The sequence below is a fragment of the Mesoplodon bidens genome, assembly GCF_964165515.1.
Source record: "Mesoplodon bidens genome assembly, chromosome: 2".
Lineage (NCBI taxonomy): Eukaryota > Metazoa > Chordata > Mammalia > Artiodactyla > Ziphiidae > Mesoplodon > Mesoplodon bidens.
The window spans coordinates 91399247-91414267 of NC_138177.1; the positions used below are offsets into that span (position 1 = coordinate 91399247).

The following is a 15021-nucleotide window of genomic DNA, read 5'->3' on the forward strand; positions in this document are numbered from 1 at the left end:
TAAGTAATCTCAAACTGTATGTTATCGGCATTTTCATGTGTAGTCTTTGGTGAGCCTGAAATATAATTTGCTGTTTATGCTTCTAATGTAAATCTCCAGTTTCTGGTTGGCCACTCCGGCACTAAGCCAGAGCTCTAATTTATTTCTATCTTTTCTTATTTCTTACATCAAAAGAGACTGTGGGTTTGAATAACAAACATTCAATCGACTTAGACGTGGGATGGCAGGCAGCACAGGCATTACCTGTTTACCTTTTATTGCCTTCCTTGAATTGGTTTTTCTGGGAACAAAACCAATAAGACACACTGTTTCTTAGTCTAGTTTTTACCGAGGATATTTATCAGAAGACTCCCCCACCCCAATTTCAGCAAAGAGTGGCAGGAGGGTGAAGAATTCAGACTGGAAGTGGGCTTCCGACCTAACACCATCATAGGCTATTGCTCTACCAAGTCATGTAGGACTTCACTGTCCTTCAGACTCTGGCTTGGGCTGTTAATTGTTTTTGATGCCAGAAGATGCTGCTGCTAACACATTTGTAACCTGTAGGACAACAGTGTGCTGCTGGGAATGGAACACACACTGTTTTAGTCACTTTGAAACTTTGCAGTGCTTCTCCCCCCCTCTCCCTGCCTTGCTGTTTTGCACAGTAATTGGCCTAATAAAAGGCAGAAACAAGAATTTATTACACCTTGGGCAGTACTTAAACAAACTTTATCCTCAGGAACAGCAGGTATGTCTACTTGCTGCTGTATATTTTGATATTTCTGTAAATACTTAGTCTGAATGTATTCAAAGTCAAATTGCTAATCACTCAATTTCCCTGCGGCTTTCCTGGTTCCCCAGGTTGCCTCTTACGATACTCCATGTAAACACTGTAATTGGAAAGATACATAGATCAGCATCCCTAGAGTCACATGATCACATCAATCTGTGAAAATAGCACGACTTAAAAATAAAAGTCTCTTAGTACTCTGCCAACAGGCTTTGGCATAATCTTGGCAATCACTTAGATTTTTTTTTTTTTTTGCTGTTATAATTTTTCCCAAGTAGAAATAGTCTCATATTTTGCAGAAGTTGTCCAAGCTAGTGAACACCAATCCACCTTTCTGGTTACTAAATTCATCAGCTGAGTGTATTCAGTCCACATAGAAATCAGTAAAGCGAGTGTGAATCTGCTTGGTGGCTGCTCCTTTCATCTTAAGAAATCGCAATACAAATTCCTGAAATCGTTTATGCAGGAATTTTTATTCTTTAAATCTTCCAGTGTTAAAGCAACAAGAAAACACTTAGAATGTCCTTTGGTGGAATCTTATTACACTTGTTATATATGTAAACTGATATTCTTTGATGCCAGCAAGTTCGTTGCCCTTACAGTGAAATCTCTGCACAATGAAACAAAACAGAAGGAAAGAGGACAAAATAAAATGTCAGTCTTTGCTGATTCCAATTAGATACATTAACAGATTGTCTGGTAACACAAATTGGCAAGAATACAAAAAATCTACATATTACAGTATTTCAAGAAAAATAACTTCATTTGAATACAAAAGGATAGATACACTTTCTTTTTTTTCCTACAGCCACTCTTGGACAGTGGATGTGTGCTAGCACTGGGTGGACCCAGTGCTGCTAAGATATATGGGGTACGACTGGCTTGAGCTTTTGAAGGGGGCTGTTACACATGTGCATTACTAACACCAGACAAAGAAATCTTTCAACCAACAAGGGTTACAGAGCAACGTTCACCAAAGCACAGGTTGGAAGGGGTTCAGGGACTGAAGCAGGCCAATATGGCAGCTTGTAACACACTTCCTTAGACCCACAATGCACTGCCAGCAAAGGATGCTTCAGTTTGGTTGGTTCACACACGGGGCCAGGTGGTGCGGGGGGGCACACCACGTGCGAGTAGCAAATGTTTTTAGGTTGGTTGATTTGTTGTTGTTGTTTTTTGTCGTTCCTTTTGGGGGGCTGTCACAGCCTTTCCAATCGGCGATAAGCTCTGCAGCGGACAATGTGATTTGCAGGGATAATATCAACAGCTGCCAACGCCTCTGGAGTCAGAAATTACTAGTCTTGACTCCGGTGTGCTGTCCACGGCTGTTATATATGGCTTAGTTCAGTTGGGCCTTCTTAGTTTGTACACTGTGTTTGAGTGGGGGGGGTCTGAGGGTGGGTTTCCTATGTTAGTAGCAAATGCTGGGGCTGTGTTTGCTTCCCCACGGCCGGACCCGTCTGGTGGCTGGATGCGCCGCCTAGATCCCCAGGGGGCCGGCTGTCCCCAGCAGAGCGGCCAGCGGCAGCAGCAGCGCGGGGGAGCCGCGCGAGGGCGCGCCCTGGCCCGAGTCGGAGCCGCAGCTGCCCGCTTCCTCACACCGCAGCTTCTCGCACAGGATGCCCGTGTACGCGGCGGGGCACAGGCAGCGCACGTTGTTGTGGCACGTCCCTCCGTTCTGGCAGTGCAGGAGCTCGTTGTCGCAGACATTCGCTGCAGAACGAGGGAGGGGGGCGCGGGGAGGAGAAGCAGAATCAATTTAAGTTCATCTGCTACATCATGTTTTCAGCTTTAAAAAAATCTCTATCGATCTTGTGCTCCCCCCTCCCCTCCGCAAACTAAGCATGTGACTCCAATTTCCAAACAAATGTAGTCTGCTGCCTTTGTTTTGATCATATTAATTCTTTTCATATAGATTTTTGCTGCAATCTTGGATATGATCATTGTCCATTTCAGGCTATCAAATACAAAGTAATGCGATACTCCTGGTTTGGCAGTATCTTCTCTTCATGGAACTGGGACCTGTTGTGACCTCCAGGGTGTTTCAAGGATAGCGCCTGATACAAGAATGCAGAACTTTGAGGCCAGATGAATGGAATTAAAATGCAAAGCAGTATTGCTAAAATGACCAAGAACCTCTAAGGGGTGGGCCATTCTCCCTGCAGGTGATTCCAGGGCTGCATGCAGGAAGGCAGGAGGAACCCACGGCCAAGCATGGGGCAGGGGGCAAGCAGCAGGCTCCCGGTGAGGCAGCAGCCAGATCCGAAGACAGAAAGCTTTTCACGGCAGGAATGTGAGGAAGAGCAGTCCCATTTGCCCCTAACAGCCTATTACGATATTTATTGCTTTGTAAACATAGCAAGTAGAGTCCAAGGTTACCTTGATTTCCAGGAATAATAATAAATGCAACGGTGAAACCCTGATTATCAAAATTTCACTATGTCCATCAATTTATAGAATCAGTTGGAATAAATCAAGCAAGCAATTTCAGACACTAAAATCCATTCACAGTCCCTGTCACGTAACTTGCATCTCTAATAATTTCTTATTCCTTCAAAAAACTAGTTATCCTCATTAATTCCATGTCTCCTATTATTTTAGATAATCAAGGTTTCACTGATTTAGCAGAATGATAAATAGAACACAGAGAAATTAAAACAACACCAAAGAGCAAAAGAGCCAAGAACACTTGCCAGCAACATATGCTGTTTAAGCACTTAATATATAGAACCACTCTGGAAGGGGGGGGCAGGGCGCAGAGCAGAAAAAGTAGCTTCTTATAAATTATAACATTCTTCATTTTTTTAAAATGTCATAGTCAAATTTCCCCAGGGATACCACATGAATTAAACACACACAGACACACACACACACACTTACTATTACTATCAAGTGTAAAGTATTTAAAAAACCCTCATCTCCCAAGTAATAATTCAATAGAGAATATTGCATTGTCCATTCATTATGTTCAATAGTATGTCACCTTCAAAAGAAGCTTCTTAAACGCAAACATGCTAATGCTCTGTGTGCAAATGAGCTGAAAAAAGATGGTGGTGGATGCTCACAGAGTTAAAACAAAGTGCCCTAAACAGGGCCCTATTTTCCCACCTTCCACAACAATTCCTTGGCGACCTCTAATATAGTTGCATAATGGATTGCTTTAATTTTCAAATGTACCCACATTTGCTATCTGTAAATGTTAGAAGTGACTATTAAGGCCTATAAATCCTTCAGGCTCAAAATATTGATATACAAGGTAGTGTTCCAGGGGTTCTAATGTTTATGTAAGCTACCTCTCATTGGGTGGCTTAGAAACCATGAATATTAGACCCAAATTATAGTATTTTATGAGTCATGGTTTAAAATGTCAAGATCTGTAGCTTTGAGGCAAAGTGTACAAGGGTAGAGTGGTTAAATTCATGGTCAAAACTGACAAAAAGCCTCTTTTTTTGGTGGTTGTTAATTTGGAAAGCATACATAGGTTTTCAGGATTTTGTTTTGCTTACACTTTAGGAAATATCTGTTTAATTGGGACAACATGGAATAAACAGATCCAAATAACTATTTCTATTTAAAGTTAAAGATTCTCAGCATTTCTTGTTCCAGGCAGCAGATCGCTGAATGGGATATTTCCTTTCATTTGGGCACTACACATAGGGAAATATTGTTTCCATCAATATTGATAATTGCTTGCCTTGAGTAATTGAGAAGGAATCAATAGTTAATTAAATATCACTCCCCTTAAGAAAAAAAAAAAGCTATTTTTCTTCTTCTTGGACCTGAATGTAAATCAGTTGTTGAACAGAGGTTTCTTTTTTTCAAGAAGCTTGTGATTAAGTTAAAATTCAATACCTTTCCTACATTTAAATAATCTACTACTTGATGTTGATGACTATGAGAAATTTAATAAATATTCAAGGACCAGATGTAACCCAGGATTAATAATCACATCAGTTGGGGTAATATGTTTTCTGTAAAAGATAAGCAGAAAAAATGAAACCTGGAATATATTTAATTACTTTAGAATTCACTTCAAGACACACTACATTTGGTCTCTTGATTGTGCTATTCAACAAATACAGAACTTTACCATATGCACAGATCTCTCTGTTGGAATCATGTGCTAGAAGTACATCTAAACCTAACTACAAATCTTACCTGCTATTCATAAACTTATGCTCCACCTTCATGTCATTTTGAATCAAATTTGTGGTGCTTAATGAATAAACTAGGTGGTTAACAAATGTCACTGAGCTCTTCTTCAGCATATGAAACCTTGTACTGACCACCATGAAAAAAATAAAAGAAATAGAAAGCATGATCTCTGCTCTTATAAGGTTCACATCTGGTTGGGAAGATAAAATATATACAAGAAATAATCTAATATTAATTTCATTAAAATGTTTTCATCATTTCCATCCAGCTCAATCAACATCTGCTGTGTGCCAGGTGCCCTGCTAGACTGTATGGTTATAACTCTGCCTGCCCTAAAGGAGCTCACAGTTTTGCAGAAAACAAAAAAATGAACATACACAGAAGTAATTATGATACAATATTAAAAAAAAACTATAAAGGAAGTATTTGCCAACTGCTAGGGGAACTCAGATGCTGGTATAAATAATTATTTGGGGGGAGACTAGAGAAGACTATAGAAAGGAGATTGCATTTGAACAATGACATGCATCAGGCAGATATTGGTAGAAAGAACATTATGGGTGGGGAAACTGTATCAGTAAAGGCAAGAAGACGTGAAAATACATCGTGCTGGTTATTAACCATTTGTCTCTCAACTCTAAATCCATCTTTCCTTCTGTTGTGGAGGCTGAAACCCTGCAAGCTGTCTCCTGGTTTCTGCCAACAGGGCACACTAGAGGGAACAGAGGAGGTAGGAGGAAGGAAGCAGAGATTTCCCTTTTCCTGATTCATGGCTCTTCCTAAGAGTATTGCCCCAGCAATGGCCCTACACCCCAAAAGCAGCAGTTGGTTCTGGGGCTCAGCCTTTTCAGATCCAGTTTCAATCTCACCCTTAGAGGTTTCTACACCAACCTGGCAGCATTCCTTCTCTAGAGGTTTGAGCCCCAGCTCCAAGGGGTCCCTGCCTAGCATTTCAGAGGTAAGAGCAGCAGCCAGGCATTACCCCTCCTAAGAGGTACGGGTCCTACATCTGTGGGGTCTCTCCTCCAAACTGTTAGTTTCTTTTTCTTTTTAATAATTAATCAGTGGTTATTTATTGATAAATCAGTTATAGATAGAAGAGAGAGGATTATCCATGAGGTCTTTTGTTGTTGTTGTTTTGTTTTTCTTTTTTTAATATTTTATTTATTTAGTATACAGCAGGTTCTTATTAGTTATCTATTTTGTACATATTTGTGTATATATGTCAACCCCAATCTCCCAGTTCATCCCACCACCCCCCCACTGCTTTCCCCCCTTGGTGTCCATACACAAACTGTTAGTTTCCAATAACCCCATCCTCTTTCCTGTGATTCCTCAGCCCAAGAGAGATAACTGCTCCCTACTTACACATTTACTATCTCTGCGTTATTTCAGTGTCCTCTTCTCATGTTTAAATTCTAAAGCACCTGTTTAACCATTCCCCTTAGTAAATTCTCTCTCTCCGTTGAAACACATAGTGTGGGTTCAGTTTTCTCACTGGAGCCTGAGAGACACATGGAAAATGTTGGTGAATGATGAATGAGGAAGGAATGGCATGGCCTGGATCTGAAGGTTCTACATAACATTCTACAGAGTTTAGATAATAGGCAATGGGAAGCTGTCAAAGACCTTTGGGCAGGGTGGTGATTTAAAGGGGGAGAAAAAGTGAGGCTAGACCTGAGAAAGGACAGGCTGGAGGCAAGGTGACCAGATACCTCAATAAAATAGGCTTGGTCTGGGTTAGAGCAATGGGGAGAAGGAAGAAGGAACTGATTTGGAGACAGGTTATTTGAAATAGGTAAGAGAGAGTCTGAGGTTCCTGTTTTTGGCATTTGGATGCATCATAATGTAATTTATTAAGAAAAGAAGATTGGAGGAAATGTTTGGTCAGGGAAGAAAATAAACTTTTTTTTTGACCTATTGACTTGGAAGGATCTGTAGGCTCTTCTGCAGGGGTCTTGTTATTAGTTGGAAAAACTAGTTAACAGTTCAGGAGGTAGTTCATCTTGGAGATACAGATTTGGAGCAGGGGTGATGGTGGTCATTGTTACAAAAAGTGAAGAGAAAGGAATAGAAGACCTCATCCTGCTAGAATATAGACTAAGTCAAAATGAAGACTGCAGCTAGAACCCTGAAGAATATCAGCATTTAAGCCATAGGCAGAGAAGGAAAGACCAGGAATGATGCTGAGAAAAAAAGATCTCAACAAAATGCAGTAATGAAATGAGGTTATAAAATTAATCATAGAAGTCTTCCTGCTGTGGTTGGCTGTATCTAGGAATAAATAGACAGGAAGAGTATGAGAGGAAGGGCACTTTGAGCTGGATAAAGGAAATATGCAAAATAAGCATTGCATGCTCTTGATAGAATGTGGCAGAAGGGATTTTAGAATAGAGAAAGGATTGGAGGAATTAACATTTAATAGAGGTCTTTGATTGTCAGTCTAAAGTAGTAGTTTTCAACAGTGGATGAATTTTGTCTTCCAGGGGACATTTGACAATGTCTGGAGATGTGTTTGGTTGTCACACCTCGGGGGAGGGCATGCTACTGGCATCTAGTGGGTAGAGATGCTACTAAATATCCTGCAATAAACAGGGCAGCCTCCTCCCCCACCAAACAAAGAATTACTCCTCAATTAATGTTGGTGATAAAAGGTTGAAGGTCTGGATCAGGGTATCAGCCACAGTAAAGAAGATGGGCGGGTGTCCTTACGTATATTGGGGAAAGGAGAATGAAGATGCCTTGGTGACTTTAGATCAGAGAGAGTGAGTCTTCAGGTGCAGAACCATAGGAATTAAGACGAATGTAGTACTCAAAGCTGAAATATAAGAGCAGATTATCTTCCTGGGGGAGTTAAATCAGAAGACTGGGATCTAAATGGTCTAAGACAGACCATTTAGTATTGCTCACAATTAAAGAGGAACCAAAATCACCCTTGTCATGTAATTCATCCTACCTTGCTCTGACAGAAATAGTAAAATCAAAGCTTGAGGAAACTTCAAAAACTATCTAGACAAGCTCTAGACGAGGAAACCGAAAACAAGGGTAGCTCTAGATCTAGCATCCAGGTCTCCCAATTTACAGATTACTGCTCTTCACATAGAAGAGAACAGTCAGGAGAAATGCAGTGAATGTGCTGCACAGTGTGAAATGCATTCTATGCTCCCCAAGACAACATAAGTAACTCCTCTGTAGATCCTCAGTAGGCTTTCATTTGTATTGACCAACTGATCTGTTTTCATACCACACTGGGTGGAGGGCTTTGTTGATAGCATTAAATTTCGCATCTTCTAGAGTTCCAACACATTCTGGCAGAGCTCCAAATTCAAATCAGCTCATACATAAAATACCAAAAATATCAAGGTCTAGCTTGGGAATGGCAAATATGTTGCATATGCTCTGATTTCCTCTCCCTCTGCATAGAAAACATAGCTACTTAATCATGGCATTCTCTTGCACTAAACTTCAGAATTCCTTTCAACACAAGGTTTTGTAATAAGAACATTTTGTATTCTATTTCAAGCTAATCACTAAAGGGATGTCACCTATAAGCTGAAGTTATACATAATGGCCCATCTCTGGGAACCCTGCCTCCCAGGTAATGAGCATTAAGCTAAAATACCTTTGTTTAGCTCACAGGAAACATCCTGACCAGGCCCACCTGTGAATGACTGCAGGGAGGAAGAAACTAATACATCCGTTCCAGAGGCTGACCAGAACCAGGAAATATTTGACTTTACTCCCTCCCCTTTTAGAATAAAAGAAGCCGGAATTCTAATACAGGCAAGATGGTTCTTTGGGGCATGAGTCCACCATCTTTTCAGTTTGCTGGCTTTCTGAATAAAGTTGCTATTCCTTGCCCCAACAGCTCCTCTCTCAATTTATTGGCCTGTTGTGTAGCAAGCAGTATGAGCTTGGACTTGGTAACAGTTTCAGGCATTTACCACCAGTTGATAGAACTGGCATGAAGATAAACACCCATTTACAAAATCCTGGCATTATCTCCATTTCATCTTGCATAGCATTGCAGATTAAAAATCCAACTAGGGATTTCTACCCAATAAGCACTTTGCAGTTATCACTTCTTTATTTGGTGCCCTTCAGTGTGGATTTGCCTCAAATTGAAAACGCTGACCTTATTTTGTTAAGTATTTACATTAAGCATGTCCCGATTCTTTCTACACTGCTTTTGACAAATTAACAATGTGCTATCTCAATAAATAGTGAAGGTTCATTTTTAATCTCTTACACAAAACTTGTTCTAGTATTGGATACAAATTGTTATTTGCTAGACAGGATTCTTTTTATTATAATAAAATATAATCCTTAGATACAGAAAAAGCTAATACTACTTTGGTAATAGCTTGACTATATTCTAAAGGATCATTTTACTATTGATAGAAATAAATTCATTATGGTGTGTCCAATATCACACCATATATCCTATAATCCCGTGATGCTTCAATATTAGGAATGCTTTCAAACCAAGATAATCTGTGGCCCTTGATAGGTAAGGTTATAGTATTAATGTTAGACCCAAACAGAGTTATGCTGCAAAAAGATGAAGTGTGGAACCCTGATGGAAAGGCTGAAGTCAGCAAGGTGTTCTAATAGCTCTGATCATAGCTTCAGTAAGCAAGCCACCATAGTAGATAAATAAACTCCCACAGTTGCTACAAGTTTACAAAAACACTAGGAATTTTCACAGTGAAAGAATAGGGACAAGCAGCATTTCTTCCTCCTTCTTTCACTTCTTTCTATTTTTCTTCTAGCTTGGATAATAAGAGTCACAGGGATGTGGCTAAATCATTTGCTCCTTCAACTTGTTTTTTGTAAGTTTCTTGATTGTCATTCATTTTTTCCTCTTCCTAAACTGCAAACTATTGTCAAAATGTGAATTATAAGACCTTGATTCCTTTTCCCTCTATTAGTCCTTTCTGGAAGGTATGGAAAAAGCAGACCTAGAGAGGGAACCAAAATGTGCAAAGAGGACACCAGCTAGGACTTAGTATAGATACTTGTTCTATTCTTCTTTTCTTTTATGACCTGAAGGGTCACTTATTCCTGTTATAGTCATGATGACCCATTACATTACCACAGGGAAGGTTTCTTTCTTCTGTCTGGGTCTTGTTCAAAGCTATACATTTAGGTTTGCCCTGTCAGTGAGCTGCTAGGCTTGAGCAATGCTGGGTCTGTATTTATAGACTTGAAAGTTTCTCTTTTTGGCTTTGTCTCCTGCACTTCAAGGAATCGAGGCAATGTGTTACCATGACAGCCTTCCTTGATGGCTGTATTAATAAAGTGACCTCTACCTTCACCACCTGAAACAAGCCTAGGATTGCTGAGGGAAAGATGTTCCAAATGTTCCTGTCCTTTTCAAAGAAACGTCAAAGAGCAAATAACCTCCACCAAACAGGCTAATAACAAAGGCATGTGTGCAACATTCAGTTCTGATTTAGGTATTTGAGAGTCTGTGGCAGGGAGATGAAGAGCTGTGATTATGACCCATTTATTCAGCCTTGGCGGCTGTTTTACTAAGTTGTGAGATGAGAGAGGTAAAACTGAACCTACAGGTTAGCTCCTGGTATGTAGAAGAAACTTTACAGACAGTTGTCTAGTGGCCTTTTGGGGAATTCTAGGTACATTTTTCCTATCTTTTCTTACTTATGTCTGGCCATGATTGGGGATATGGCTTAGTGGTAAAAAACACTGATTAAGAGTCATAAAACCTGAGTTCTAGTTCTGACTAGTCATCACTTTGCCGTAAGGCCTTGGACATAACACAAAACCACTTAGTGACATCCATCCATCCATCCATCATCCAATCAGGTACTGTTCTAGATGCTGAGCCCACAGTGTGAGCCAGACGGACCATGCAGCTGCTTCTGTGGAGTTCACATTCTAGTGACAGCTATAAAGTTAGAGAAAGAGTTTGAAGTAGGTGTTCCTAAAGTTCTCTTGAGCTCTGTGATTTGCATGAATATTTCTCATGGAAAGCCTATCATCTTAAAAGGCAAAGAGTGAGGAATTCTTCCTCTTTTTCATCAAATACATGATAACAGTTGGACTTCTCCAATATTATAGTCCTGGTGATGACTTAGGTGGCTGCTTGGCTTGATCGGTTTTGCCTGCTGGTGCCCCACTGAACAGAGATAGTTTTTCACCTCACTAAAAGTATGAGGTGGTATGAAGAGAATTAGGTGAAGAACTTGTGATTCAAGTCTGGTCTCTGTGGTTAATGGGCTGGATGAACTTGGGGAAATCGTTTAACCTCTTTTGCCTCTATTTCCTCACTTCTAAAGCAAGGATAATAACACTTGTCCTATTCACCGACCTCACAGTTGTTGGGAGCTTCAAGAGGAATTATGTGGTGGTGTTTTAAAAAATATAAAACACAACCTAAGTATACTTTGTTAATGTTCAATACCTTCCCAATCTCTCCTAATGCTAGAAGCTCAGAGTGGAAGAGCAGGGTGCTTAGCTTTACATCTGCCAGAATAATGAATTAATCACTACATATCTAATGCAAGGTACTTGAAGTGAAAAGGAAGTGAATTTCCTCGCTCAAAGACATCATCTGTATATGTCCTCTGTAGATATGAATCTTGAGACAGCATGAGGTCAAACATGCAGTTATTGAATATTTGAATTCAACTGCTGTGTACTTGCAAGGTCAGATTGGACCAGCAGTGCCTGTTTTCTCAAAGGTGACTTGTATACTTGCATTCAATGAGCATTCTCCTGTACCAATCAGAGTACATAAGGTGTGTTTTCAGAATACCAGGGAGGTACTGCCCCTTGGCCAAACTTTAGCTTCTGTGATGGTAAAGCAGGGGATACAGTATCTATCTAGACTGAAACCTGGGAGCCATCAAGTGAAAACATCCTTGCTTTCCTGCTCTCAACCTATACTCCTGTCTGTGCCTGTATCCATCATGGGACAGTGACGCTGGTGGCATGATCCCCGTGTGACAGCATCCAGCCTACTTTGTTTCAGTGTAATGAGGCCAAGGAGCAGAGCTAAAGGGGCTGTAGGGAAAAATGTGGAGCTGTCAGCAGGTGGTCAGACATGTCTGGGTAATCTAGTACAGCAGGTTCTGACATTAGAGAGCAGCAGTTCTATTCTTATTCATCTAATATCAAAGCACTGATTATGGGAGTGACACTTGCTCTTGTCGAATCAAAGGAAATTCTACTCAAAACATCATAAGAAAGCCATGTTCATTTGAAGGAGCCTATGCCTGCAGTATGCGGTAACCCAGCTAGCGTGAATGAGATAACAGGTGACTTGAATGCAGGAGCTAGAGGCACTGCCCAAACACCCCAAGTTTTTAGCTGTTGCAAACTGAAAAAAAACCTTTGCTGATGTTGAGAAATAATTAATTCATTGAGAATCCCACAAGCCAAAGGCTGGGCACCTTTCCTAAAGCGATCTTTAATGATGTATTGAAATCCTATTTAGGTCAACACCTTCAGACACAGACGTAGGCAAGGTGCTCATAAAAATGGTGCTGAGAAATCACAGAGTTTCTCATCTGGTATCAGAAAATGCACTTGTCTAGTTTAATAAAAAGGTGCAACCTCTACTCTTTTGCCCAAGGCGAAAGATGGCATTCATTGGGAGGCATAGTCACACACAATGGCAACATACATCAGGGTATAAACCACCATTTCAAAGTACATATCATTATGTCAGAAGAGAAAGCAGTACAAATATTTATCTAGTGCGATCCCCCTAAGTACAGACATATACCTCTCCATGTACCTTTTGTAACATAAACTTTAGAGAAAGTACTGGAACAGAGTCTAACGAAATGTGACCAGTGTTCATCTCTGTCTGGTAGGCGTGCAAGTGATTTCAGTAACTTTAATTTTCATCTTTATACTTTTTACTCTTTCCAAATTGCCTGGAATAAATGTATAGTCCTTTGAAAATATTAAAAATGTTAATAAAAAGAATTTTACTTGAGAAAATAAAAGTATCTTTTACTGAGATGATAAAGGTAATTTCAATAAATGAATCAAGTGACCATATTTTGCCACATTTCAGTATTTGTTATTAATATATATTTCTAGTCAAACTACCAATTATCTTAAATGTCTACAAAAACTATCTCAGGAAAGGCATAATCCTATAATCATACACAATCTTATACTCATACACAATCCTATACTCATACACAATTCTACACTCATACACAATCCTATACTCATACACAATCTATACTCATACACAATTCTACACTCACACACAATCCTATACTCATACACAATTCTACACTCATACACAATCCTATACTCATACACAATTCTACACTCATACACAATCCTACACTCATACACAATTCTACACTCATACACAATCCTATACTCATACACAGTTCTACACTCATACACAATCCTATACTCATACACAATCCTATAATCATACACAATCCTATACTCATAAGAGAGACTTAGACACAAGGATTCATTGCCTTGCAGAACACTGTACAGCCTCAGGTGTGAATGGAACCAGTAGTGTCTCCTGAGCTAAAGTGATCTGTAGCCCAAGGGCCATCTCATTGTGAACTAGTGCAGACTGATGCAAAATGAGGGGACATTTTTACATTTGAAGATCAAGCCATAGTGAGGACTGTAATTGAATTTCCCACCACCTTTCCAGTAGAGGGGCTCATAGTCAGATTGAACCTAAAGAAAGCATATTTCATACTACTTGAGTTTGTGGGAGACTCATACCTGCTACACTTGTACATGCCTGCACTATATCTGTGACCTGTTCATTGTGGCTGTATCATGAATATTCAGCCCCGTCCCTGGCACAAATAGATGCCCGATAAATATTTATTAAGCAAGTAAATAAAATTCATCCTTTGTTCTCTGCCTCCTTCTGAGTGGTGGATACAAATCTATTATTAGTAGACTGATATCAATACAAATGGATATACAGCTCATAGGTTGGAGAGCAGGAAGTAGAAGGAACTTTTCCTTGGTGGCCTCCTTTCAGTTTCTGTGGAGTGGGAGGTAAGGCTTCTGCTGAGCATGAGATGCAGAGTTAAGCTGGGGTTAACTCATGCTCTGGAGTTAAGGGAAGGGATAGATATTTGGCGGGGAATGGGAGAAAGCTATCTAGGGACACACCGAAAAATCGCTGGTCAGCTTTGACATTGCAGCTCAGCTTGTATGTCATGATTTGTCAAGGCTTCTCATAAGTGATTCCATAATGAAGAATATTAGCTAGAAGAGAATGGTGATTAGTTTGGGGTTTTTTCCTTTAATGATACAATGAATACTTTGGGAAGGGATGGAGGGAGGGGAAGAAGCAAGGGTAGGCAGATGAGTTAAAAGATCAGAAGCATTCCCTTCATGTTTCATTAGTCACAACGTATTACCTCTCACAATCTTGGCATTGCGGGTAATATGAAGGTAAAGAAACATGGCCCTGAAGGAACTTAGTGACATGTTTCTTTTAATTGGAACGTGACTAGTTAAATTTGGAAAACAGGCTAAAGGAAAGTGCAGATGGAGCTGTTCTATGTGGCACTGGGGTGGAGGTGAGAGATCATCATGGAACTTAGAAGAATGCAAGAAAAAGGACTTGGTGTTCTTTAAGAATTGTAAAAGACAATCCATACAGCCCCATTCAATGCTGAAGACAGATTTGTAAAACAGTTCACATTCTGAGTAGGAGGAAGAGCCATACTACAGGCCTTTGATAGTCAGCATTAAGATATTCAAGTATCTGTGGCTGAAAGAAGATAATTGTGTCATTAATTCACATGCACGTTTTTTTTTTTTTTTTTTTTTTTTTTTTTTTGAGACAGAATTTCAATGTCTTTGAGCACTTTGTAAAGCTAAAACATAATTTGGGGTTCCTGTTTGTCGAGCTATAGCCAAATGTCTCCTTAGAGACTTAATTTTTCCTATATATACTTGGCAGGAGTGTTCTAAATACGGTCTAAGCCCTCTTAGGATTTTTAAACAGCAGGGATATTTAAGTATGAAAAATAGCTACTGAAATCACACAGCAGTAAATTTCTTAATGATTTTTTTTTCCCTGGGAATCACTGTAATTCACTCTTGTCTTCTGTGGC

General features: G+C 39.9%; 1 protein-coding gene across 2 annotated transcripts in view; it reads right to left on the reverse strand.

Moving 5' to 3' along the window:
- Positions 1–2252: 2252 nt before the first annotated feature.
- NTNG1 (netrin G1) overlaps positions 2253–15021 on the reverse strand; it is a gene marked incomplete at both ends in the record, with an annotated part of 346932 nt that continues 334163 nt past the window's right edge. For both annotated transcript variants that reach the window (XM_081216967.1, XM_081216966.1), the window contains one exon: positions 2253–2485. In XM_081216967.1, the coding sequence (XP_081073093.1) occupies positions 2253–2485 (233 nt within the window). The remainder of the gene's footprint in view (positions 2486–15021) is intronic.